This window comes from Antechinus flavipes, chromosome 3 (genome assembly GCF_016432865.1).
Source record: "Antechinus flavipes isolate AdamAnt ecotype Samford, QLD, Australia chromosome 3, AdamAnt_v2, whole genome shotgun sequence".
Lineage (NCBI taxonomy): Eukaryota > Metazoa > Chordata > Mammalia > Dasyuromorphia > Dasyuridae > Antechinus > Antechinus flavipes.
Genome location: NC_067400.1, coordinates 569019462 through 569047284, shown reverse-complemented (window position 1 = coordinate 569047284; position 27823 = coordinate 569019462). Strand labels below are relative to the sequence as shown.

Sequence of the window (27823 nt, the reverse complement as noted above, 5' to 3'; positions counted from 1 at the left end):
GGGTGTTGCTGGTGCCATGAGGCACCATGAGGATCAGAAAACCTGATCCAAGAGCAGGCAATTTGCTCCTCATCCAGTGGTCACTGACCACTTGAAGCCAAGATATAGAAGAGCCCCCCTGTAACAGTCTCAGGAAGTTGGAAGACAAGCTATTTAGTCTGTTCTATAACTGACAAAAATTATAACTCCAGCAAATGGTCATCCAGGCTGATTTTTTGTTTGTTTGAGACCTTTAAGGGGAAAGAGCCCATTGTCTCCTGGAGCAGCCCATTCCATTTTGGGTTGGCTCAAAATTACAGATTTTTCTTTAGATCAAGCCTAAGTGATAACAGTGACTGCCAAATTTTCCATGGTGCTTTAAAATAAGGAACCACTCAGTGTGAATCCTCCCATCTGACCATCAAAACAAAACTATGAGATGCTCAAAAAATGCTGAGGAAGCTAGGTTCAGAGAGTTATAAATGCCTTGTCTATGTTCATACAAGGCTTTGAGATGGAATTCTCATTTCTTTTTGGCCCTCAGAAGTGAGGAGTGTCCACACTGAATCCCATCAGTAAACAGCCTCAACATAGTGCACACATCCTTAGGAAGCTTCTTGGGCCCAGACTGAGATACACTAGTACACATTTGCTTCGTCTCTTGTGCTCTCCCACCTTTGATCAGCGATTGAATGCCTAAAGACAGAAAGGAGTTCCTTGAGATATAGAAAGTTGTCCATACCAGAGATGTTTAAACAGAGCCTAAAAGACCACTCAGGGTCATCTGGGACATTATAGGAAGAATTCCTTCCTTAGCTGGAAGTAGGAATAGATGACCTGAGATTGCAGAATTCCAGCCTCATAGGGGTTTGTGCTCATTGCACGGATGTGGGATTGTCATTTGTAACCAAAAAGGTCATCCTGGCTGGCTGATACGCTCTTATCCCACATGGGGGAAAGCTATGGCCCAGACCTGAAGGGAATTTTAAGAGTCAATTCAATTGGATGGAAGTTGCTATAAAGTAAATTTAGGCTTGATGGAAGAAAAAACTTAATAGAACTATTGCAGAGTGGAGCGGGCTGCCTCAGAAGATAGTTTCACCATCTAGGTCCCCAAGAAAAGTCCCATTTGTGTCCTTTCATTCTTTTATCCTTTCTGGGGATATAAGGGAGCCCAAGAAAAGAGATAAGATCCACTTTATATTGGATCTAAGTCCTCCCATTCATGACACTCCCTTGTGAGGAGCCTAATTTCTCTAATCTAGACTGGTCTAAGGCTTGAGATTCTGTAAAAATCCCTCCCCAACCTCCCACTCCCCACTCCCAATCCACACCACTACAAATCCCAGGTTGCATAAACTGGACCCTCCCTCCCCACCTTGGAGGCCCTTCCCAGGGAAATTCTAACAGTGGAGCTGTCCCTGTTCTCCCTTCAAGCAACAGGCCTGGCTGGCGAAAAGAAGCCTCTCTAGTTTATTCCTTCCCAGCCAGAATCTAAAGAGGGGGAGGAATGAGCCTTATCCCAGAGGATATTTCTGGCAGCTAAGCCCCTCCCTGCATGCTCTGGAGAATGGGAACTCCCTGCTTGTTCCCCAGGCCTCCTTCCCCTCCTGTCCCTCCAGAGCTTCCAGCCCACAGATGATGACAGCACCCACAACTGTGACTCTTACGACCACAGCCACAACCAGGCCTCCCGACCAGTCCCAGCCCGGCCCAGCGCTGGGCTCTCGGCAGACTGGCCTTCTGCCCCCACCGCCTCCACCCCACCTTCCAGGGCCCTCCGGCCCCACTCCCCCAGCTTGCCCTGGGCCGCCCGCTCAGACAGTGCCATTGTGCACCAAGAGATCGTGGGGCAGGAGAAGCTCTTCCATGGCGCCTTCCTAGGCAACGAGACGCGCAACCTGGAGTTCAAACGCGGGGGCGGCGAATACCTGAGTCTGGCCCTGAAGCACCACGTCCGCCGCTATGTCTGCGCCTTCCTCAACAGCGAGGGGGGCAGCCTCTTTGTGGGAGTCGAGGACAGCGGGCAAGTGCGCGGCATCCACTGCGACCACCAGGAGGAGGACCGAGTGCGCCTGCTGGTGGACTCCATCCTGCAGGGCTTCAAGCCCCAGGTGTTTCCCGAGGCCTACACGCTCTCCTTCGTTCCTGTGATAAAGGCCGGGGGCAGCAAAAACGACCTGCTCAAGGTGATCCGCCTCACGGTGCACAGGCCCAAGGCCCTCTCCGAGCCTCTCCTCTACGAGACAGACCTGGGAGAAGTGTTCCTGCGGCGGGATGGCAGCATCCAGGGCCCGCTCTCGGGCAGTGCCATTCAGGAGTGGTGCAGGCAGGTAACTGGCGGCCTGGCCCTGAGCAGAGGTGACGGGATCATCCTAGACTCGTAAGGCCTTAGAGCTAGATGGGACCTTAGTCCAAGCGCCTCATTTTACAGATGAAGAAACTGAGGCCCCGAGAGAAGGGATTTATCCAAGGTCACATAGATTCAAGCCTAGGCCCTGTGACTCCCACTTCCCATAGAGGACACCACAAATGGTTCCCTCTCCAGCCCCTGGGCCCCTCCCCCGCCACGGCCAGTGTTAGTTTAGACATTCACTCGACACTCCTGCCGCCTTCTCTGCGTGCAGCTAGGACCTGACGGCACGGCTGTGACATCACCTACACCCAGCAGTAATCCTTAACGCGAGCCAAGGACTGCGCGCTCCGAGGGAGAAGGCGCTTCTCGCCACAATGTCAGGGAAGCCCTCCCGGAGGAGGGGAGTCGCTGCGAAGCGAGGTCTTGCATCCGCAAGGGTAGCCCAGGCTGCTGTGGGCAGCTGTCACGGGGGAGCCGAGGCTTCGGCTTGAGGCCCGACAGGGTTAGGGGGCGAAGAAAATCTGGCCCGGGCCTCAGGAGGCCCGGCCCTCAGGGCTGCGGGGGGCCGCGTGACCTTGAACAAGTCCCTTCTCTCTCAGTGGCCCCGAGTCTGTCAGTTTGTCACCTGGGGCTCCAGTAGAAGATAGGTTGGAGCACTTAATACTTGAAAGGACGGCCTTCACCAGGTAGAAGTCGGGCGGGGTAGAGAGGAGCGACCAGAACAGTGGGGGCAGGGGGGAGGAAGTCACTCCAGGAGGGAGGAGGGCAGGGACACACCTAGGGAGGAGAGGACAGGAAGCGGAGTCAGGCCGTGGTGAGAGGAGCACGGCCAGCCCGGAAGGGGTTTGTAAAGTCAGGTTGACTACAAAGCTCGGAAGTAGATGGTGCAGAGCCTGGAGTGCAAGATCAGCAGTGTCTACCTGGCTCAATGGGCAGTAGGGAGCCTCTGAGAGCTCTTGAGAAGAGTGACCTAGAGCAAGTGGGTCTGACTAGTGTGTAGTGAGGAGCACAGCCTGTGAAGGATGGCGGGGGAAGAAAGGAGAGGTGGAGGCAGAACAGGTAGGAGGCTTCCCAGCCGGCCAGGCCAGAAGAGAAGGCAGCCCCTCCCAGCTAGAGCTAGCAGGCTGGCAGTGGCAGTGAAGAGCGAGCTCGTTAGGCACAAGGGCCCCCTGGCTGCCCGCCCCTAACTGACTTGTATATCCTCAGAAATGGATCGCAGAGCTGAACAAGCTGCAAAAAAGGGTCAGTGCCTTGACCATGGAGAAGGAGCATCTCCAGGAAGAGCTGAATCGGGGCCTGTGCCAACAGCTGTGCCAGCAGCCCTCCTCCTGCATCTGCTGCATCATGTGACAGGCCTTGCGAGCCACACCCCAGAGGCAGGGGCCGCCACAAACCGGATCATGCATCTCCTCTAAAAGCGCACTTTGTCCTTGTGCTCGAACCCATGCTCAGGACCCTCGGGGGCAGCCCTTAGGCAGGCTCCCCCACTGGCCCCTCCCCGATGGTTCTCAGCTGTTTGAAACCAGCGCTGGTGAAGTGCTGTCCTGGGCAGGCACAGGTGGGGGGCGTGCAAAAATCACTTTTAAAATGACTCATTATCAATCCTCCACTTCAGGGGAAACTTCTCCCAGCCTCAGCTCTGAGAAAGCTGGCACTGCCTGTCAATTTTCCTTCAACTTCAAGCAACAACAGCGGGATCCCGGAGCCCCCTGAGGGAGGAAGCTAGGAAGCTAGCAAGCAAGCATAGGTTTGTCCATGAAGCACTTATGTTCTCATGTGATAGCCATCATTAACCTGCTCCCTACACAGGCCTGCTGGGAATTGTTCTTTGCAAAGCTCTTTAATAAAGTCAGTCATATCTGGGCCAGCAATGGTTGTGACTTCACTGGCAGCTGAACTAGAGGCCGCAGGGCGCACTCGGCCTCAGCCAGCAGCTCCCGTCTAAGCAGGAAAAAAGGCGAGGTGGTCCTGGGATGGCCCAGACTCCCAAGGAAGAGGGTTTCAGGTATAACTGTCCCTTCTGAACTCGAACCATGCTCAGTGATATCCCTTAAACTGAGCTTTAAGTTACCCAGGTAGCAGTCCGTCTGACAGACAGTTACTGTGAGTCTTGATGGCCCAGGAACTTAGCTCATGACTCTAACCTAACAAAATTTAGATATGATACTGTTCTCACGGATCTCGAAGGCTGGTGGGAAGAGGGCTGGGGAGGAGGAGGATAGCGGCACAAAATATTACCTAAATAGAGGCACAAAGTTAGATGGAGTCTGGGTGGAAGACTATCCCTGGTGGACAGTCAAGTGAGGTATGGGGCACACTGAAGGGGAAGTGAATGATCCAGGTTAATTGAAGGGTAAAGGGTAGAGAAGACAGGAATGAGAGCTAGAAAGGTAGGAGCACTCGATTCTGGAGGGCTCTGAGCACTTCAGAAAAGTGTGAACTTTATAGAAAGCAACCATGAAAGATTTTTGAGCCAAGGAATGATCTTAAGACATGTGTCAGAAAATTTATTGTGACAACACAAGGCAGAGTAGAGGCAAGAAAACCCTGCTTTTAACAGTGTAATAGTTCACGTCAGTGGTAATATTGGAGCCTTGTACTAAGGCAGTTGAAGTGAGAAATGAGAAGAGATGCTACAAAATTCATATAGCTGATGTGGGGGCTCAGGAAATGGGGGGGAAGAAAGAGTTTAAACAGAAAACCTAATTAAGAGGCACCACAAGAGATGGAACAAGTTTTGGGGAAAAGGTGAGTTCAGTTTTGGATGTGAGATGCTGGCATCCAGGTAGGATTGTCCTAAAAGCAAATGGAAATAAATGCAGGTCTGAGGTTTAGAAGAAAGGACTCAGTGGTAATAGATAGAGGATCTGTAGAAATAGTAGCTGAAGTGACAGGAATGAAACTGCCAAGGTCGGATCCTTAACTAAGGAGAACCCATTAGGAAGTTTACAAGAAGGCAGCGGAGATGGGGAAAGAAGTGGTCAGAAATGGAGGGATGGAAGCATAGTATTTTTTGAAGGCAAGGGAGAAAAAAGCATTTGTGGGAAGATGGCCAGAGATTGGGAGAATGAGGAATGAAAATGATACTGGATTTGACTGTTCAGAAGGTCGTCTCTAGAGATCTTTGAAGTTTCAGTAGAGCAGTGAGTGGAAGCCACCTTGGCAAAGGGTTAAAAAAAAAATAGGAACTAGGAATTTGTTCAGTTTGTTTCGATCATGACCATCTCTGACCCCATTTTGGGTTTTCTTGGCAAAAGTACAAGGCTGCCATTTTCTTCTCCAGATCATTTTATAGTTGAGGAAATTGAGACAAACTGGGTTGTGACTTGCCTAGGATTGGCTAGTAAGTATCTGAAGCTGGATTTGAACTCAGTCTAGGCCCAGTGCTCCATCCATTGTACTACCTAGCTGCTATTAAAAGTCCTGGATAGAAAAATTTTTCACATTTAGTCATGAAGAAAAGAGGGTGGTAGCTGGATAGGATATTCAAGGGAAGATCTTTCCAGAATGGGGAGGCTCCAGTCCATTTGAAGGTACATGAGAAAGGGTCAGTGGCAAAGGATTTAAGATGCCTGAGATAGTGGGGCAAAGTCCTTGGAATGGAAGGGGATGAGATTCAAGGCACATATGCAGGAATTAACCAAATGCCAGGAGTGGAGAGGTAGCCAGAGACGAGTGATGCTATACCGTAAAGAATTGGGGTCGAAGGGGCAGCTAGGTGTTGCAGCGCATAAGGCACCAGTCCTGAAGTCAGGGTGACATGAATTCAAATCTGACCCTCACACTTCCTAGCTATGTGACCCTGGGCAAGTCACTTAACCCCATTGCCTCACAAAGAAATGGGATTGAGTGTACATCTGCTTCCCAAAGATTAAGATGAAATCATCTGCTCTAAAGATGGCTATCTTGGACAAGAAGTTATATGGGGAATGTCATAGGTTGGATAGTCCAATGAAAACAGGCTTAGAAGTCAGAAGGACTAAATTCAAATCCCAGGTTTGACAGATACTACTGGTGTATCCTGGGACAAGTCAGAATCTTCCTGGCCATCTTTAAACTCTTCTTTAAAATGAGGTTAGATCTAATGACTCCTGAAATCCCTCCTAGCTTTAGAGCTGTGGCCCATTATGGCACAGCCTAGGTTACGTTAACTTAGAATCTCTCTAAGCCCAACTCGTACTCGGACATGTGATGCTCCATGGCGCATCCAGCAAGAGAAGCATCTAAGTCCACTTGAAGACTTGTCAGGTGTTTATGACCCTGTGGCCCCCAGGGATGAGTGACAGACCATCTCACCTGGATTAGATTGCATGTCACCCATTTGGTCCCCCTGCTCTAATCTCTTCTCAAGCCAGCTGCCTTATTTTACTAACGCAGGGATCTAACCATATCACTGTTCTACTCAATTACTTTCCAGCCTTCTCCTTTCTACTCACCTTCCTGCCAGTTCTCACAAATGTCATGTTGCCTCCTTTGCCTTGACCTCTTGGTTTCCCTCAGAATTTGGCAATAGTGCTGCCTCTCCCAAGGCTTTCCTGACTTCTCCCTCCCCACTCCACCCATTATTCCGTATTTTATATATGTGTATGTATGTACTGTCTTGCTGAAAAGAATGTTTACTCCAGCAGGAGCTTATTAATAAATGCTTCTAAAGAGTTTCTATGCCAAGTTTTGTCTTTTTTTCAATTTTCCCCTATTGTTCTTCCCAGTGAGACCAAGCTCCTTCCAAGTTCTGGGAAGGACACAAATATAGTCATCTGTTCATGAGGAGTCAGTTCAGTATCAGAATCCCCTGTCATGCCTACAGACAACCAAGATCGATACATTTTGGCCTATATGGTAACGCATAGACATTTTTGTCAGGTGAAGAAAAAGGCAATCAATCATGGAAGACACAAGACAAGAGCTGGGTAATTTTTTTTTTTAATTCCATTGACAAAATACATGAAGTCTGGCTAGAGGATTTTGGGAAGGCAGCTCCATCCCTAGTTACAGCACATAAGAAAATAGCATCTCATACTTGCATTAACACCATTTAGGAAGAGCTCCCCCCACATTTTTTGTTTTTTAAAAAGGCAAAGCTTGTCACCCTCCTCCAAGGGCTTGAGAGGCAGTTCTGTGTCCCTTTTAAAAGCCACCCCTTGATGCAAGGAGGGACTCCCCTGGTCTTAGAGGTAGGTTGGAACAGGAAGCCCAAGGCTTTAGGGTTAATGGCATTTCACATGATTTTATACCAAGCCCAGGTGGGGCTGATCCCCTTCCTAGTTCACAGATGATCACAATTCTTCCTTGGATTTCTCCTCCCTTGATGGCATGAGACAGTCTCAAGTCACCTGAACTACATATCACAAAGCATAGCTTTCACAAAGTCCTGTGGCCCATGCCAGGTGGGACCTACCAGCTTCTCCACCAGTGGCAGGAGAAAGAAAAAGAACTTTTTCAAGCAAAAGACTATCTAAGCCATCCTTGCCACCCATTGCCTCTGAAGCTTTCCTTCTGTTTTCTCCCTAGGAGCCCCAACATACTAAACAGGGCCCGGGAATAGGGCAGTGTATTACAGAAGGGGGAGGAGGGGAACATCCAAGTCTACATGATGGGACATGCAATAACTGACAAAGTTTGGGAACTGGTTTTTTTTTTTTTTTCCCGTAATAAAATAATTTTAATTAAAAAACATAAATGTTGAGAGTGAATTCAAGACTGTAAATTCCAGCCAAATCCAACGGATCTCATGGCAGAGTTGTTCCTGGACAAAAAGAAAGATATGTTAGTCACTTTGTGAGATGGTCTAGACAGGGAGTAGTGGGATAATAAGGGATAACCTCTAGCATGGTAGAGGCCGTACCTCCTCTTCCCCTTGCTCCTGCCTCCAACACTATTAGCAACAAATCTGAATTCAGGCTCTAGTTAAGGAAAGACTAGATATACAATGTTCAGAGGAGTCTAGAACCTCTGGGAACTAGTCTAAATAAACTCCAGCAGAACATCCCTGACAGAAAGCTGCTGCTCAAATGCTTTAAGGGACAGAAGCCCACTTCTTAACAAGAGGTGTCAGAGAGCTTTAGTTCTTATGCTCTTCCTCCCTAGAAGACAGTCTATTTGTTCTAAAGCTACTTCAAGTTTCCAAGGTAGATTTATATCCTACTCTGATTTCTTCTGTCATACAAACAGCCTCTAATTGATAGATCTTGGTCAGGAGTTCCATCTATTCCTGTTACATGAACTGATTCCATTTTTGTCTGCTGAAGTATCCCTCTGATTGAAGCAGGGTAGTCTAGGGAAAGCGTATTCAGTTAACCCCCTATCTATCATGGGAAAGGTTAGTCTAGGGAAAGAGTTATTCAGTTTACCCCATTATCTATCATGGGAAAGGTTCTCTCCTGACCAAGCTCTATCAATTAGTTTCCTTTTCTGTAAAATGAGATTGAGTGAAATGTTCTCGAAGTTTCTCTTCCACCTCTAACATTCTGTGATTTTATCAAGTTTTAATTTCTAATTGTAGCATCAATTTTCTAGATAGCCAAGTATCTATCCCTGTATCTCAGATAATTATAGGCAAAGCAAAGCAGAAAGTGCCAGAATTCAGACATTTAGAAAAGCTAAACCAATAAATTCACACTCCACCCACCACACTGAAAATCTGAAACAGCTCGGGCAGAAGTAAAACCTACTAGGGGCAGCTAATTGGTGCAGTGGATAGAGCACAAGCCCTGAAGTCAGAAGGACCCGAGTTCAAATCTGGCCTCAGACACTTAACACTTCCTGGCTGTGTGACCCTGGGCAAGTCACTTAACCACAATTGCCTCAGCCAAAAAAAAAAAAAAAAAAAAAAAAAAAAAAGGCAACTGAATTAATTCCTACTCCTGTGTCTTCATCAGACATGTGTCTAATGAGTCACATGTCCTAATTCTCAATACCTCCCTAATTTCTGTACTGGAAAAGATGTAGTAATAATAGATTGTCATTCCTAGTGCCAGAGGCATGGCCTTCCCACCCAGGCAATGCCCAACACTGTGCTGTGCATCATGTCTTTATACAAACCCAAATGAGGCAAACCAACAGTGTTAAGAGACATTACCAGGCATCAGTCATGATTTATCGATGGGAACTTCAATTCGGTGATTTCAGAGTCAGGGGAGCTGCTCCCACTCCGGTCACTGTAGGTATCCCTGCAAAATCCAGAAATTCTATTAAAGATCTCCTATAAAGGCCATACCTTACTTCATTTATTCATGGTCTCCATCTGTTCCAGACCCATACCCTAGTGCAGACCTCAGGCCTCTTCTATATCCTTAGTTTTGTCTCCTCAGGTACTTGCCTTTTAAATATGGGGGCAAGAATAGAACCAGATAAGACATGACTTATGTGTGACCTGTGCTCCCCAAAAAACTACAGCTATTTTGTTGTTGCCTAGCTGAAAATTCAAGTCTTGTCTTTGCCACTTAGTGGCTATGCAACCTCAGTCAAATCATATCCTTTCCAAGCCTTCTGTAAATATAAGAGGAATGCATAAAACTGGGCTCCTTAGAGCCAATAAATCCTTCCCAGATATGGAGATCAGGGCACTAATATCTTACTTGCTCCACACAACTGGGACACCATGTCCCCAAAACTGTGGCATACAGGAGAGACAACCAAAGGTCATGAGTCAAAGCGAAAAGAGCTTCACAAAGAAAAACTAAACTTGGATAAGGAAAAAATCCAGATCACAGAGGAAAAACCTAAGCTCATCAACAACCAACTCTAAGGCACCAAAGATAAGCAAGGAAGATTTCGCACCTGGGAGAGAGTCTGCAGCCTTTCTGGAGATAGTGAGTGAGCCTTCCAGCTGAGGCCAATAGGAGGCCAAAGTAAGGGGGAGATGGCTTGATTGGTCTGGACAAGAACTCAGGATGATACTGAACACCAACAAAAAATGGATGATCTGAAAACAAATTTAAAAAACAACTTATATTATGAACATTTGTGTAATCACCAAATTTGCTGATTCTATTTCCATTCTTACATACATGTGTTCTCTTGCCTTCTACCACTTGTGCTATCACATTCACCAGGTGAAAACCTGGGTTATCATAAATGCCTCCTGATAACTGTGATTCTAGTCTCTTCCCATTCCAACCCATCCTCAATAATCCTCCAAATGAGACTTGTATGAACTGATGCAGAATGAAACAGAACAACCAGAAGAACCATTTATACAGTAACGATACCTTAAAGAACAATAAGATGGAAGCACTTGAGAATTCGGATCAATACACTAACCAACTATGAGTTAAAGGATTAAGGATCACTCACCTTGAAGGATGCTTATGGACCTAAGGTAAAGAAAATATCTTGGACATGGCAAATGTGTAGATGTATTTTGTTCGACTATAGTTACAAGAATTGTATTAACCCCTTTTTATTTGGGGCGAAGTGGCAATAGTGTTGCCCCTCCTCCAAAAAAAGATGAATAAAAGAATTTGTCACTGAAACACTCTAAAGATAATACCTAGGAAAAAAATGCACCCCAATCCACAAATTCATTATCCTGACATTTAAAGTCCTCCACAACTCTTCCAAACTATTTTTCCCAATTTTATTTTATTCTACTGTCAATGAAATGTAGAACCAGTATACAATTAAGATTCATTGTAAATTAGATAGAATGCCAGGGCTGGAGTCAGGAGACCCGAGTTTAAATCTAGCCTCAGACACTTAGTAGCTAAATGATTATAGCAAAGTCACTTATCTGAAAGCAGTTTATTCAAATATAAAATATGGATAACAGCACCCACCCTGCAGGGTAGGATCAAATAAGATGCTATGCCAGTATCTTGCAAAGAAAACCCCAAGTGGGATTATGAAGAATTGGGCACAAAAAATGAGTGAACATCCCTTCCCTCTATTTTTACCATTTCAGTCAAACTGTTTCAATCTTGTTCCACTATCTAATGCTGACCTACCCCTACCCTACTAGTGCCTGAAATCATCCTTTCCTCATCAAAAGTACTTAACTCACGCTTTTCCTTCAAAGCTACTCTCTCTTAAATAGAAAGTCTTCTTTCCTGCATTAGACTTCTTTATAACACTTTCAAGTCACATTCTGCCCCATGTGTAATACTGTACATGTGTTACAAGTCTTTCCAGGGCTAACGGTTGAAATATTGAAAAAGACCTACCAGAGCAGAACATTTCTGCTTGTTGTACTAACTCTCTTGGTCTTTAGGTCTACCTTATTAAATGATGAGGAGTCTACAGAAGATTTTTCTCCTTATTTTTATATGTGATTAATTTTGTTTTTGTTAGTTTATACATGCGGCAGGGAGTCTAGTAAACAAATCCAATCTAAGAGTCTCAAAGCCTTAGCTTAGGTTCCAGTTGTTTCTTTTGACAGGCACCTATTATAGAGAAGGTACCAGACTGCACTGGTTAAAGGAACTGTAATTTGGAGCTCTCTACACAAAAAAAGTTTTATGGTTTTAAAAAAAAACTTCCACAGATTAAAAAAAATGGTCAAATATGAGAACTTATGAACCTGCAATTAATCCAACTACCCAAGTCCTTACCCTCCAGCTCCACAATCTCCATTCGTTCTCCTTCAATATCTTGGCCCACAAACTTCAAGCCTTGTTCTTCCAAACACTTCTTTAAGACTGGATTCACCTGAGGGTACAGAACGCTCCTTCAATGACATGGTGCTTCTAGGAAGACAGAAAGGAGGCTGCAGAAGCCCCGATGCGTACCTCAAACCTGTGCCGGTGTCTTTCCTCCAAGTAATCAGGATCCCCGTACAGCTTTCCTAGAAAGGAAACGGTGCAGGACATAATTTCTCACACTCCTGTAAGAACCTCAATTCCCAGAGTCAATTTATTCACAACCCCTTTTTTCAACATCTAGGTCTCCATGAATACACATTTCCTTCTAGGGTCCAGACTTTATGACTTCTGCCATCTTCAGGCTACCAACAGGGCAAATCTCTCACTTTGGGAGAATGCCCCCGAGGCCAGTACACAGGCATCCATTCCATGTCAAAGCATCATGTCATATTAAAACTGTTTCACCAACAGAGAACCCAGTAATAAAATGGGATATGCCCATTTATTCATCTGTCCCTGAAAGAAACTGAGCTAGGCAGGTATGTTCAGTGACCCCCCCCTCCCCATCTTTCAGTGGTATCTGTCACTTTCCTGAACTGTACAAATATGAAGACACAATAATTGGACACTTAAGCACAAGAAGGGGCTGTATTACTTCTCTAGGCTAAAAATGGCAGGCAGGACATATTTTAGACTCGTTTGGTGGAACCACAGGCCATGCATCATCCAAAGCATTAAATAATCTCTCCTCAAAACCATCAAGTGGTGGTGTAATCTCATGTTCAACAATTCCAGAAAGAATCCCATTTCACTTTGGAACACCCTGTAGTAATGAGGGAAGTTTTTATACTGAACCAAAATCTGCCTCCAGAGAGCTTGCAGCCATAGTTCTGCCCCATCTCCTGCTATAAAAATTAAGTCCACTCTCTCTTAGTAACCAAGTTTCAGCAAGAACAAGTCCCATCAGCAAGAGCGGCAGATCTTTTTCAGGCATCTTTTCAGCCTGAAGGCCCCTTGGCTCTATTTGGCTCTATCCCAGCTTGCCTCAAGCTGAAAGGTCAGGTCAAAAAGAGAAGCTCTTCTTACTCATGATTGAGTTCTTCGTTTGGAAGAGTGTCCTCCTCTTGCCAAGTCTCATGGTACCGCCCATTTGTCCAGGATTGTGTTCAGGCATGTCAATTACCTGGAAATTAGTCAACACATCATCTCCTTGAGAAGTGGCCACCAAGTTGGCAGCTATTTTCATCTTTTCCTTCTTGGCAACTTAAAAACATGCAGAATGCTGCTCTAACATTATGGCACTGTTAGTGAGGAAAAAGGCTTGCCTGGCCACTAAAACTGTTGTCAAATTAAATTTGGAAGATTTTAAGCTATCTACTATCTTACCAAAAGTGCCTGTACTTTTTTGGATAACGGTGAAAAGATCAGGGATACCACTCTCGGCCTCAGTAGAGCCAAAGAGGGTGGGATGAGGACAAGAGCTTGCTTCCCAATTCATTCACAAAAGAATCTCAGTCAAAACAGGGTCTCAGAAGGTCAACATGAGAGGCTTACCACAGGATGACTTGTCTTAGGGTCAAATTCTGTTGAATTGGCATCTGTAAAAACCAAAATGTTGCAAGAAATTCAGTTCCTAGTAATCTTATTCTTTAACTAGAACTTTTCATTGCTCTCAGCATGAGCAGAGATGATTAATTCAGAATAATTCTCCCTGATCTTATTTCCTAATCGATCAAATGAAAATAATAAGAGTACCTAATCAAGCTCACAGTATTGTTGAGGACCAAATTAAACTATATTTAAATAGGTAGGTAGATGTTTATAGATATGAAAATGTATACACCTACATTACATATATGCATATATATCTGTGTATAAGCATCACATATACGTTAGCTATTTTTAACCAAAGAACAAAAACAAAAAGGAGTAACTTCATCTTTTTTTCTCAAATCTGTGACCAAAGCAGCTTGGTAATGCCTCTTGAGCAACTTTTTTTGTGCATGTCTTTTGTATCCGCAGCTAGCCTTGTAAAGTCTATGACAGCAAATGTGCTTGATGTGTCTTTTAGGCAGCCAAGTGTTGTGAAAAGAGCCATGGGGACTGAGTCAAGAGGACCCTGCTTCACCAGTTTACCACTTGTGTAACTTGGAGAAGCTGCTTCCTCATTTATGGTCTTCTCTCACCCGACAGAGCTGTTGCCTTTATAAGTCACTATATGTCCCCCAAATAGGAACTATTGCTATTGCTACTACTATAACAAGAGCTTCCCTCCACATAGCCCTGCCCTTGATTGTGAACATCAGAGCTCAGGGGACAACACACAGCTACCCAAGTCAGGCCAATGGGCGGCCTCTATCTCAGTAAATAGTGAGGGAAACAAGATGGATTTCTAGTCATACCTTGCCAACCCAGAACACTTCGTGAAAATTCAACCACTGCCAGCTGCATTCCTAAGCACACACCTTTCATAGGACAAAGGAGAAAAGACCACACATATAGTCAGTAATGGCTACCTGTGAAAGTTCTTTGAACATCACAATTTTCTGAGTCAAACAAGCAACATCGGCCCATATGACCTTGAGAGCATGCAAGGGAAAACTTTCTGTCAAAGGTGGAACTTCAACTTCACTGAACACAAGCAGTGTTCTTACCATAAAGGGTTTTAGAATTTCTTTCCTTTCATTAAGCTTCCCATTTGCAACTAATCAAGCTGAAAATTACTACAACTCAATGCACTAAGAAACCTTGCAATTAGAGGCAAATTGTATCTCAATTTAGGAGCAAATAATACATTAGGTCTCCTGGGCACTGTAAAACAACTGCATTGATTTGGGAGGGGGAAAGAGGAAGGAGCTCTCAATTGATATTTCCCTCTCCCGAGGCTCTCCTAAAACCCACACCCCTTTTCTTGGTGAGAAAAGAAGCTAAGTCCCAAGCCAAGAAATTCAATTCTAAAAGGCAGTTTGGATTTCTCCCAAGCAGAAATGAAGTTTCTCCTACAATCCTAGAATCTAACTGTGCTATGGGAATGAGGCACTTGTGTAGTAAATACCCATACTTTATCGACAGGCTCCCAATGTGCACCTCTCCAGTCCTTTCCCTGCTCCAGGTAAGTTCTACATCATAATTTTATCTAACTCTTACCCAAGAATGGCTTTTTCTGTTTCCGTGCCCAGGAGATGGCTTGAATTTTCCCTTCTGTTCCTCGAACACCAAACCCCCCAGGAACCAGCACTCCACTGCATGAAATAAAGCAAATGCACAGATAGCATCTCCTTGCTTATCTTCTTTCCACAGGTTTAATATTCTAGGAATCCCAATAGAGACACTAAAACATTGATGCATCTTTTGCTTTGGGGGTTTTAAAAAACATTGTCAACTGCAGAAGTGAGAAAGGGCATCCATTGGCTTTAGAGCCAGAAGTACAGGTTTGAGACTGGACTCTGCCCCTTGCAGTAAGCTGTGACTTCAAGCCAGTCATTTGGCATCCTCTATAAAATGGGGCATTTGGATTAAACAGACACACTTCCAATCCACGAAGTCTCTAAAAGAACCCTGCTGGGGCCAATGGGCAAAAAAGGCCCAGGATTTGCAAAGCTATATTTGATTTCATTTTTGGATCAGCATGGTACCTACTGTGATGCTGTGAAGTTTCTCATACATCAATTACTGTGTCAGACTCTTTAGTCTCGATGTGTTGCTGATGTCAGGAAAGCAGACTATATACCCGCCTTTCTTTCCCTCCACCTTCAATTCGTGAAGGCTTTGATAAAGCTTTTCCTGAGAACAGCTCCTCTTAAAACCCAAAGCACAAAGTACTCCTTACTTGGCACTACAGAGTTTCTGCCAAGCTTCATGATATCGGACAGGTTCCTCTTGTAAAGTACTCGGCTCCAAGTCAGCTGAATCGATATACTAGGGAAAAAGTCAGAAAAGGGGGAAATTTTTTTTTAAAAGCAGACATATGAAACTAGTTATTTGGCTTTGACATGACTTTTTGTCTCCCATCTTCTCTAACACAACCAAAAATTCTCTCTTTTGCAAACCTATGCCAGCAGGAATCAACAGAGTATTGGGAGCTGGGAGTATAATGGGAGCTGGCCAAGGAATCGAGGCAGTCAAACATTTTAAGAACTTACTATTGTCAGGTAGTGCTTTAAGCATTAGGGATACAAAGAGGCAAAAACAACATCTGTATTTATCAAACTAATGGGGGAAAAAACAAGTCAGCATATGTACAAACTAGGTATAGGATAACAAATAATTAAAAGAGCTGGGGAAGGCTTCTCGTAAAAGGGGATTTTAATTGCAACTTAAAGGAAACCAGTGAGAAATAGGTTGTCTGAGCAGAGGAAGGAACATTCCAGGCATGGAGGATAGCAGAGAATAAGCTTGGAGCAGAGAGATGGAGGGTCTTAAGGAACAGCTGGGAGGCCAATGTCAGTGGACTAAAAAGTATTGGGGTGGTGTAAAGTGTAAGACTGAAAAGGGAGATTAGGTCATGAAGGACTTTGAATTCAAAAAGAACATTCTGTATTTGATGTGGTAGATCACTGGAGTTTACTGAGTGGGAAGGAAGGGATGATGTGGTCAGACTTCCATTTCAGGAAGATCACTTTAATAGCTGAATGGAGGACAATCCAGAGGAAAGAACTGAGGCAGGCAGCCTCATAGTCCAGGCATGAGGTGACAGATGAGGGCCTGCACCAAGGTGCAGGGGTGGTGACCTCCCGCAGGAGAGGAGGGAGAGAATTCAAATGTTGCCAAAGTGAAATCCATAGGTCTCATAAGTCAGATATATGGGATGAGATAGTGAGGCATCAAGTATGGCTCCTAGGCTGTGAGCCTGAGGGACTGGGAGAACGCTATTACAATAACTAAGAAGGTAGGAGGTAAAGAGATTTAGAGGAAGAGATGAAGTTTGGTTTTGGACATGTTTAATTTGGAGGTCTACTAGACAGATATCCAGTTCAAGATGTCAAAAGGCAGCTGAAGAGGCCAGACCTGAGGATGGCAGAGGGGTTGAAGGAGAATTAGTAGAATTAGGACCTAATTAGGACCTACTAGAGAACTGACAACATGGAAATGGGAAAATTCAATCCCAATTCAAAAATCAGAGAAGCCATTTTTGCTTTCAGGGTTGAGAAGCTGGGTGATAGATTTCTTTCTCCCCACCATGTTCAGGCATGACGTAAGTCTTCTGGTGCCCTAGCTGGGCTCCTACTACACATTGGGCTCCTAACAAATTCATTTCTACCTACTATTGCCTCATGCTGGGCTCTGAATGGGAGATGGAGGACCACAATCATTATGGCAACACAGCAAAAGTGGATTTTGGGGAAACAAGCTCTACCTGAAGGATGCTAGCAGTTGGGAGAAGGATATACCACATCAGGAACATATCAGCAGCACATCAGTGTTTTCTGCCAATTCAGGCCTGCTCTATTTCCATGTGGTCACCTGACACTTCCTGCCCCCTAGACTTAAACTAGAATTGCATGTCTTCCTTCCTTCTTCACTATTTCTGAAGATGACCAACTGCATAATGAATGCCCAGTGCCAACCAGAAATCTAAAGTGCTTTCAGAGAAGGAAACAATGCATCCTCCCAAAAAAAAGATGGAACACTGTCCTTGGGCATAAAATTGAGGACCAAATCATCTCTAAAGTGCCTTTCATCTTTTAAATCAGTAACTTTCAGACACTAGTTTAAGAAACTTTCAATATGAACCCTTGATTAGGAAGCTATTTTAATACTATAAGCCATGAGTCTCTCCATGTCCACCCTGCAAACACCTCACCCACCTTTATCTCCAGCTTGTGGTTGATGGCTAGGGCAGAATGCTCCAAGGCTTTAATGACAGAGGCATAGGAGTCTGAGAACTTGGTGTATTTGCCAACCAGAGCAATAGAGCAGGTTTCCAGCAAACGATCATACCTGCAAGTCCAAAAGCCAACACTAAATGCAAGTACATGGGAGGAAAAGGCAGAAAATGAGTACTTTCTAAAACAAGAGGTGCTCTGTACGCCATGCTAAGGTGAGAGGAAACAGCTCTAACCCAATATGACTGGGGACAAGATGATAAAGAGCTCCCTCATTGGACCCCCTGGTCCAGTGCTGTAAGACAGAGCACATTGGGGAAGATGGTTCTTAGTGCACAGTCCTCTGTATTATCTCCAAAATTGGATAACAAAAAGCCAGCAGGTACATAAGTAGGATATTCAAGTGCCACAAAGCTCTGAATCCAGGGAACCTAACCAGATCGGGGGCTCAAAATCTTAACATAAGCATTCAGCAATCAAGCCAAGGTTTAGAAATTAATGAAAGACAAAGCCTTAGTTCCAAGAAGCAGTAAAATAACAAAAAGATCCCCAAATTTGGAGTGAAAAAACAAGTTTGAATGCTAGCTCTGCCACAGCAGTATAAACCTGAACTTGTGTAACCTTGAGTAAATCACTTAATCCGCCCAGAGGTAATGTAAAATGAGGGGGCAGAAAGGAGCTCTAAAGGTTAAAGGAATGAAGCAGAAGGCATCTGTCTTAGGAAACCAACACAACTGAGCAAACCCTCAAGGATCAAGCCAAATACTGCCTACTTCTACCTGAAGTAGTACATGGTACCATCTGCCTCTGATTGCCAAGACAGACATTAGTTCTAGCTTCCAGTACCAAATACTTGCACTATAGCTGTCAGTAACAACTGTGTTTAAATGTCTTTCCAGTGCTGGTAATGGTTTCTAATGCCATCTAAGCAGAGGCAGGGAGAGGGAAATGGGACAAATGAAGCCCCAGCAATTCCTCAACCATAAAATGAAGTTGATTAGATGATGCCTATGGTACCCTGTTTGTCCTAAACCTTAACATGGCTTCATTCATACTCTAATTGCAGAGTTCAAAAGGAGAGCATGCTTTAACACAGGGTATAGGATTTAACAGTGTAAAGGATATCAGGTCATCTACTCCATCTTGTTTCAGGTAAGAAAACCCAGAAAGCTTCAGTGGTTGGGTGAAGGTAACACAGGTAATAAGTGAAAGAAGAATTATACTTGGATCCAGATCCTCTTACTCTAATGAAGTTCTAATTAGTTAACAGTGGACCCCCAGATCACTCTGAATTCTAATGTGAATTCCCAATACCTGAAATCATTCTTACATTGAAAATAAAATTTTAGGACCTCAGCAAAGGTCCTAAAATCTCAAAGAAATGCTATTCAGCTTCTCTCAAATCAAATGAAAAAGGGAATTGTATATTTAAATACAATCAGATTAAATCCAGAATAGGTTTTCATCAACAGATAACTTTGATCTGATTTAATTCTTTGCAGAAAAAAAAAAAAAAAACTTTCCCAATGATGTGTCCTATTTCAAATAAATTTCAATTTGTCTAAGTCTTTCCCAGAGTTGGGAAACATTTAGTTATGGCTTCAAGCTCTATTGATCCCTTTGTGGAATCACTACTTTGTTCCATGTGCAAAACCTTCGTCTCAGTAATCCGTATGGCAAATTCCTTAACTGGTCACAGATGAATGGATGAATATAAGCCCTTAACTGGAACTGAAAAAGCAACTCATAAAGGATAATAGATCAAGAATAAATTCTCCAAGTACATCCCAGGGCTCCAAATACAGGAAAAATTGAAAGTCTAGTTACTAGCTCCTTTATATAAACAAGATCTCAGAATCACTTTATTATATGACTGGAAGAATGAGCACTGGGGAATAAACGAGCAACAGGGGGCAGCTAGTTGGTGCAGTAGATAGAGCACCAGCCCTTAATTTTAGGAGGACCTGAGTTCAAATCTGGTCTCAGACACTTCCTAGGTATGTGACCCTGGGCAAGTCACTTAACCCTAACTTAAGCCAGGGGAGAGGGGGGGAGGAGGGGGGGAAGAGGAGAGAAGAGTGAGCAATGGCCATTAAAAAAGACTACTAGATTTTTTTCAAAAGAAAAAAGTAACAATGGTGTAAGTAACTGGTTACAATTATAAAAATACTTTTTTGTGATACCAGTACTATGGGATATAAGGCAGAAATAAGACTGGGTAACCAAAATTCTTTCTACTTATGATACTTACCTGTCAGCCATCTCTTTCCATTTCATCAACATCTTTCTTGGCTGCCTCTCAATTGGAAGGTCAAGTCTGCGTAGGAAGTAATCTACAACACCCTGCTCTTCTAATAACAGAGGGACTCGGTAAATGGAAGAAACATCATGGACACAGATCACCTGTTAAAGAATAAGTAGAATTTTAAAATAAAGCATAAGAAAATAGGGATAACTGGAAAGGAAATTTATCCTAACAGTGGTTCTCAAACTTATTATTAGTCTCAGGACCATCCCGTTTTACATTGTTAAAAATTGAGGACTCCCTCCAACAGCTTTTGTTCATATGACTTCTGCTTTTGCATTTAACTGACTGCCATATATTGGCAACATACAGATATGTTGCTGGAAAAGGAATAATGTAAAAAATGAATAATGCCTTAGTATTAAAAAAAAATTAGTTTTAACCAAGAGAACTCCCTAAAAGACCATAGAACCTCCAGGAGTCGGTTAATCATACTTTGAGAACTGATTTATTAAATCAGTCCACTGTAAAAGGAGTAAACAAGTTGGTTAGTTATTATAATAAAGTAATAACTTTATTAGTGAAGGAGTTACAATAAGTCATTGTGTGATTGGAAACTTCATTACTAGAGTTAATTCACTTGGGGATAAAATTGCCTCTTCTCTCATTCCCCAAAATGTGGACTTGTGACCTTTATATCTATATTAAGCATGCTCTTATGTTTCTGTCCAATAATGCCACAGCTCAGGTAAGCATCAACTCCTGGGGGAGGAGATCAAGGAATACAGACCTCTCAGGAAGAAGTAGGTTACAGCCTCCTTGAAAGGTTGATTCTTCCTCTTTTGCCATTGACCCAAAGTTCCCCTCATTTCACGAGTACTCAAGTTTAAGGAACTCTGTCCTCAGCATTTATTAACTGAGTTATGTTAAAAATTCTACAAGAATTTTGAAATCTATATAAATCTTTCTTTAGCAGGAAATAATTTTTTTCTTTTTTCTTTTTTTAAATTTTATAATAACTTTATTGACAGAACCCATGCTGGGGTAATTTTTTTTACATTATCCCTTGCACTCGCTTCTGTTCCGATTTTTCCCCTCCCTCCCTTCACCCCCTCCCCAGATGGCAAACAGTCCTATATATGTTAGATATGTTGCAGTATATCCTAGATACAATATATGTTTGCAGAACCGAACAGTTCTCTTGTTGCACAGGGAGAATTGGATTCAGAAGGTAAAAATAACCCGGGAAGAAAAACAAAAATGCAAATAGTTCACATTCGTTTCCCAGTGTTTTTTCTTTGGGTGTAACTGCTTCTGTCCATCATTTATCAATTGAAACTGAGTTAGGTCTCTTTGTCAAAGAAATCCACTTCCATCAGAATACATCCTCATATAATATCGTTGTCGAAGTGTATAATGATCTCCTGGTTCCGCTCATTTCACTTAGCATCAGTTCATGTAAGTCTCTCCAAGCCTTTCTGTATTCATCAGCAGGAAATAATTTCACCAAAAGCTACTCTTTGTTAATGCTACGGAATAGTGCCAAGAATAGGAATAATACAGTAGGAATCATAATGTTCCCAAAGACAAAAGACATCAGAACATCCTTGACATCTCATCTCTTCTATATGAAATGAGACTACAAGCTCATGACCAAGTACTCATACCAGAGCTGCTCTTCTAATTATAGTCAAAAGTGCTCTATAGTGAGATTAAAATGTCACATTCTCTTACATATTTTTCTTAGTCATAATAAAGTAAATATAGTTCCACTTCTAAAAATCATGGAAAAATACAAGCAGTTCAAGTATACACATTATTTTTTACCTAGTTGAAAAGGCTATTAGAGACAGAAGATTTGAGGAGAACTGGCCATTATTTTCAGGAATGGGAGATATATCTACCTGAATGTGTATAACCTGGCAACACATATGGCTGACGTGCACTTCTGTGTCTCTCAGTGGTCCCTATCCTCCCTGCTGTGCAAAACTTATCAATAGTATTTTATTTTTCCAAATACACATAAATGCTATGGGAGCCACCTGCTCCCTTAGCACCCCAGTGGCTGCTGGGCATCTAATTCGGACCAGCAAAATATATCACTTCATGTGAGAGGATGATAATACGAGTAGACTGAGAGGCAGTGGCTGTTCTCTGACCTCTCTCCTCTTCCCTCTTGCCTCCAATTTATTTCATTCCCAATCACAAAAAACTTCTGCATCAATATAGGCTGATTTGCAAATCTTTCAAGCTATTGGGGCTTTTAGAGAACCAATCTGCCCCTTCAAACTTAGGCATGATCCTTAACATGTAAAGAATAAGCATTTTTCTTAAAATTTTGTGTCCCCCACTGATGCATTGTTGGTAGAGTTGTGAACGAATCCAGCCATTCTGGAGAGCAATCTGGAATTATGCCCCAAAAGTTATCAAACTGTGCATACCCTTTGATCCAGCAGTGCTACTACTGAGCTTATATCCCAAAGAAATACTAAAGAAGGGAAAGGGACCTGTATGTGCCAAAATGTTTGTGGCAGCCCTGTTTGTAGTGGCTAGAAACTGGAAATTGAATGGATACCCATCAATTGGAGAATGGCTGGATAAATTGTGGTATATGAATGTTATGGAATAGTATTGTTCTGTAAGAAATGACCAGCAGGATGAATACAGAGGCTTGGAGAGACTTACATGAACTGATGCTAAGTGAAATGAGCAGAACCAGGAGATCATTATACACTTCGACAACGATATTGTATGAGGATGTATTCTGATGGAAGTGGATTTCTTTGACAAAGAGACCTAACTGAAATTTAATTGATAAATGACGGATAGAAGCAGCTACACCCAAAGAAAGAACACTGGGAAATGAATGTAAACTATTTGCACTTTTGTTTTCCTTCCCGGGTTATTTTTACCTTCTGAATCCAATTCTCCCTGTGCAACAAGAGAATTGTTCGGTTCTGCAAACATATATTGTATCTAGGATATACTGCAACATATTTAACATATATAGGACTGCTTGTCATCTAGGGGTGGGGGTGGAGGGAGGGAGGGGAAAAATCAGAACAGAAGTGAGTGCAAGGGATAATGTTGTAAAAAAATTACCCTGGCATGGGTTCTGTCAATAAAAAGTTATTATAAATAATAATAATAATATAACCAAAAGCTAAGCAATGTACTAAAAGCAGTACTTGGTAAATATTAAGTGATGAAATTAAAAAAAAAGATTTTGTCTCCCCATTTTTCTCCTCCCTTGGGAGGGAGGTTTGTGATATCCACACAATATATGCTTGCAAGAAGTCTGGAACTTTTCCAGGACTCTGGAAACTGATGACTTGGCTCTCCCTCAACTGACCCAAGCCCAAAACACCTGCTCACTTACAAGGCCATGTCAGTCCCACCTCTTGGGTCTTTGGGATTATCTTTAGATAAGAACAGAAAGTTCTGTAGGAGAAGTGGCTCTGCTGGCTAAGAACATTATAAACACAAGTGTCCTTGACTATATATATAGATGAATAAGAGCTATTATGCTCTAGCCTAGAGAAGCCTCAAAAGCTAAATGCTGCCCTTGCTTAAACACAAAAGGAAAACTAAGGCTGTAAGCACCCTGGGAGTAGAAGGATAGAAATTCAGCAATTTAGGGCATTTGGTAAGGGAACCCAGTGCCTCAGTTATATTAATTCTATAAGCCATCATTAATTCCTCAAGAGTAAAATTGGCTATGAATGTTATAAGACTACCTCCACAGCTTGCTTTGGGAAGGTTAGCTTGGAATTCTGAGCTGTCTTTAGGAATTGAACATCACCTTTGATAAGATGGAAATTCTTGAGAAATAGGGGAGGGACACAAGGAAAGGATGAGGAAACCAACTTAGATCTACTCTAATCATGGAAATCATGGAATTTCCCCAACAAAGTAGACTATACCATGCATGGTTTGTAATCCTTGCTAATTCTTTTTAAGAAGTCATCCTACCAAATATAACTAAATTGGGCCCTGGTCAAATACTACTGGTCCTAGAGTCAAAGGGACCATGAAAGGCAATATTCTTTCTAGTTAGGGAAACTGGACCTCAGATATGTGTATGTATATGTATAGAAATACAACTGTGACCCAAAAAAAAGAATCTTGACATAATACAAAAAATAATTAAAGAAAATTGTCCTGAGGTGATCCATCCATCATCAAATAGATCTTACAAGGAAAACTGAGCAGCATCACTGCTCAATTTTGAAATCCCCAGATCAAAAAGAAAAATTTTACAAGCAACAATAACAAAATCCACATATGTTGCAGCTACATTTAGAATTGTACAGGTCCTATTAGCAGCTACAATAAAAGAATGCAGGTCCTAGAATACTATATGTCAACAATCAAAAGAATTAGGATTGCAGCTGAAAATATATCCAGCAAAATTGAGTATAATATTGAAAGGAACAAAAAAGAACATTCAATCAACTGTCAAACTTCCAGGATTTTATCTCAAAGTGAACTCAATAGGAAATTTAACATATAGGACCCAATATCAAATATTAACTTTAAAAACTGTTTTATACATGAAAATGTAAAGCATATGTATTAAGAGATTGTCACTAGTAACTGGGTAGTCTAAAACAAAGATTGGGATAGAGCCAAGAACAATGTGACTCTAAGAGCAAAACTATGTAGGAGAAAGTAAAAATGATAATTATATGCTATACTAATGAGAGGAAAGAACAAGTAGTGATATATAGGAATTAGAGAAAGAGGGCTAGTAGTTCTGAAATGCTATTCACATTTGAAATGGTTAAAGGAGGAACAATACATACATATCCAGAAGGTAAAATGCCTTCCAAAATCTACAAAGAAAAGGGGGAAAAGAATAAGGAGGAGTATAGTAGAGTGTGAAAATTAATGGAAATGAAATAAAATGTGTAGATGGGAAAAGGTATGAAGAGGGAAGGAAAGGATGCGGGAAAAAGGAAATGAAAGGATCCATTGGGAATGGGGAAGGCAGATGCGAGGTTAAGTGATAGGCAAGGCAAGTTAATGGGTAAAATAGAAGCGTTAGAAGGGAGAGCCAATGATATATACAACAAAGACAATAACAGATCAAGAATAGAATTTTTTTTTTTAAATAGGGGTAATAATCATTGGTCTTAGACAACAAATTCAAGAGAGAAATCTACATTATATGCCAGCCATATTAATACTGTTTTAGAGTGTATATGCATGTGTGTGTGTATATATATATATATATGTAAGTATATCTATGTATATATATAGATGTGTGTATACATGCACATGCATTCATGAATATATCTGCTTAAGTCTAGCCTGCTTGTGGTGGGGTCAGGAGGAAGAAAGGGGGAAAAAATAAAATTAACTAAAAATTTTAAAAAATAAATAAAAGAAAGCTAACTGTAAACCATGGGTCTCCTCTTCTCCAATACAGATACCATCCTGGTATACAGCCCTCATTACTGCCTAATCTATTAGGAGAGGTTTCTGGTTGGTCTTCCTACCTCAAATCTCTCTCTATTCCAATCCATTCTCCACTCAACTGCCAAAATGAAATGTAGGTTTGACCATGTCATGTTTCTGCTCATTAAACTCCAGTGGCTCCCTATTACTTCTAGATTCAGATATAAAATCCTGCTTGGCTTTTAAAAGTCCTTCACTGATTCCAATCTGATTCCTTCCAACCTCCCAGTTTTTACACTTATTCCCCTCTACATGCCCTATACCACTGCAACACCAGTCTCCTTGTTTTCCTAACATGAGACAATGCCATCTTCTATTTCTTCGCTTTTTCAGTGGCTGTCCCCCAGGCCTGGAATGTGTTCTCTTCTCATCTGGCTTCTTTCAGAGCCCTTTACAAAAAGATTCTGAAGGTCCTTCCCCACTCTTATGCCAAGTCCCTTTCCTCTGAAATTACCTCCAAACTACCATATCCTGTCTGGACATAGATCATTCACATGATGTCTCTACAATTAACATGGGAGCTCCTTGAGGGCAAGGTCTGTTTTTGCCTTTCTTTGCATCCCTAGTATTTAGCTTAGCTTAGCACAGTCTGGCATAGAGCAAACACTTATTAAATATTTGATGACTTCACTTTCCCTGAATCCAATTGGAGGGAAGATATGAATGAATAACAAAATATTTAAATGCCTGGCTCCATGTAACACACACTAAATGTTTAATCTTTCTTGCTTATCTTTGAAATGATCTAGTTACCCTGCCAACCTACAGCAGAGCAGCAATGTGGAACAACAGATACAAAACGGGCCTTCAAGAAAACACGAGTTGGACTCTTGTCTCAAATATTTACTATTTTTGTGACTTTGTAACCTAACTCAGTTTCCTCATCTATAAAATGGGAATAACCTCTACTTCCCATCTGAAGTAACATTTGTAAGGGGCTTGGTAACACAAAACATTATATATAACTGCTACTTAATATTAAGTATCTAACATCAGAGACCTTATAGAGACCTTCTACTTTGATACAATTAAGGGCAGTATTTCCCCTTTCTGGGACATGATGAAATGAACTTTCCCTTACTATGCTGGAAATCTGGTTATTATTCCACATGTCCTTAGACATGTGATATCAGGAGCTTCTGATGCATATGCCCCTAGCTGATTTTTTTTTCCTAATTAAGTGTTTAATTGGACCCAGATAATTATCAGTTTGGACCAGCCTCAGAGAAGATTAATGGAATTGGGATAGGAATAAAAGGATGGGGAGAAAGAAGTCTAATAATGAGAGAATCCCCAAAGTAGACTGGGCTGCCTTAGAAATGAAAAAGTTTCCTATTATTGTAAATCTTCAAAGAATCGAAATGGCTACTAGAAGTACAGGCACAGTAATAAGAATTAAAAAGCTGGTCCTCTTCCAGCCTTGGGACAATTTCTTTTCATGCTACTAGTGTAGCATCACAGAACCAGGGAAAAGAAATTTGTAAACCTACTTCTTGCCAGGAATTTAGTTATTTTAAGTCCTGAGGACTGGCATTTAATCTACATGGGGAGGATCAGACTGGTAATGCCTTTCTCTCCAAATTATAAAGTACAATTAGATGATTGCAAATAATATCTTACTATTTCGTTTTAATATTAATAAACCACACGGTCCTTTATAAGGAAAAATGACTATGAATTTTTTCAAGCTGTAATAGTGGACTTTAATAGTCCACTGAAGTTCTTTCTTCCTAAGAAGCTTGAAAGACAGTACAGAGTTAAATGAGGAAAATAGGGTGCAGAGATTAAGTGACTTTCTCCAAAGGCTGAATAGGCTGCTTAGAAGTGGTGGGATCCCCCTACTTGAAAATCTTCATACAAATGCTATCTGATCACATATCCATATTTTGTTACAGTTGGAAGGGACATGATTTAAATGATCCCTTCACTTTAAAACTGAGGAAACTGAGAATTAGAAAGATTTTCAAAGCAAGAGATGTACTAGTTAATATCTGAAATAAGGCTCACTGCTAGTCAGTGGTTGGGATGAGCAATCAAATCATTTATGTCAACTTATTGTATATATGTACACATGGGACAATCATTTAACAACCCCTGCAGAAAGCCATCATTTGAGGGAGGCTGGAAGAAAATGACCATCATTTCTCATCAGACATCAAAAACTATGCGTGGACTAAGAAGAGCTCAGACCCACTTTTGGCACATCCATCTCTAAGAACTACAGAAAATGCAGATTTTATGCTGAAAAACTAGAGGAAGAGGAGATCTTAAAATACTGAAAATCAAAGTCAATCTCTATAAACTCTGATAATCCAAAGTGACCCAAACCACCCACAAGACTTCATTTGGAACAATGCACAAAAGAAATTACACTTAAGAG

The 27823-nt window shown here is 42.2% G+C and overlaps 2 protein-coding genes across 6 annotated transcripts in view; one reads left to right on the top strand and one right to left on the bottom strand.

Moving 5' to 3' along the window:
• SLFNL1 (schlafen like 1) overlaps nt 1-4041 on the top strand; it is a 48756-nt gene extending 44715 nt beyond the window's left edge. For 4 of the 5 annotated variants that reach the window (XM_051987887.1, XM_051987886.1, XM_051987885.1 and 1 more), the window contains exons 3-4: nt 1658-2312; nt 3542-4041. In XM_051987887.1, the coding sequence (XP_051843847.1) occupies nt 1658-2312; nt 3542-3750 (864 nt within the window). In that variant the 3' untranslated portion in view covers nt 3751-4041. Of the gene's footprint in view, nt 1-1601; nt 2313-3541 lie in introns of all 5 variants that reach the window. The other variant, XM_051987889.1, reaches the window with a different exon arrangement.
• Nucleotides 4042-7242: 3201 nt separating this feature from the next.
• The window catches only part of CTPS1 (CTP synthase 1), a 35478-nt gene continuing 14897 nt past the window's right edge, over nt 7243-27823 (bottom strand). The window contains exons 8-19 of the mRNA XM_051987890.1: nt 19990-20141; nt 17721-17853; nt 15743-15831; nt 15061-15155; nt 14316-14378; nt 13468-13511; nt 13000-13096; nt 12061-12116; nt 11884-11980; nt 10115-10259; nt 9414-9504; nt 7243-8081 (exon numbers count right to left, since the gene is read on the bottom strand). Coding sequence (XP_051843850.1) covers nt 9420-9504; nt 10115-10259; nt 11884-11980; nt 12061-12116; nt 13000-13096; nt 13468-13511; nt 14316-14378; nt 15061-15155; nt 15743-15831; nt 17721-17853; nt 19990-20141 — 1056 coding nt within the window. The 3' untranslated portion in view covers nt 7243-8081; nt 9414-9419. The remainder of the gene's footprint in view (nt 8082-9413; nt 9505-10114; nt 10260-11883; nt 11981-12060; nt 12117-12999; nt 13097-13467; nt 13512-14315; nt 14379-15060; nt 15156-15742; nt 15832-17720; nt 17854-19989; nt 20142-27823) is intronic.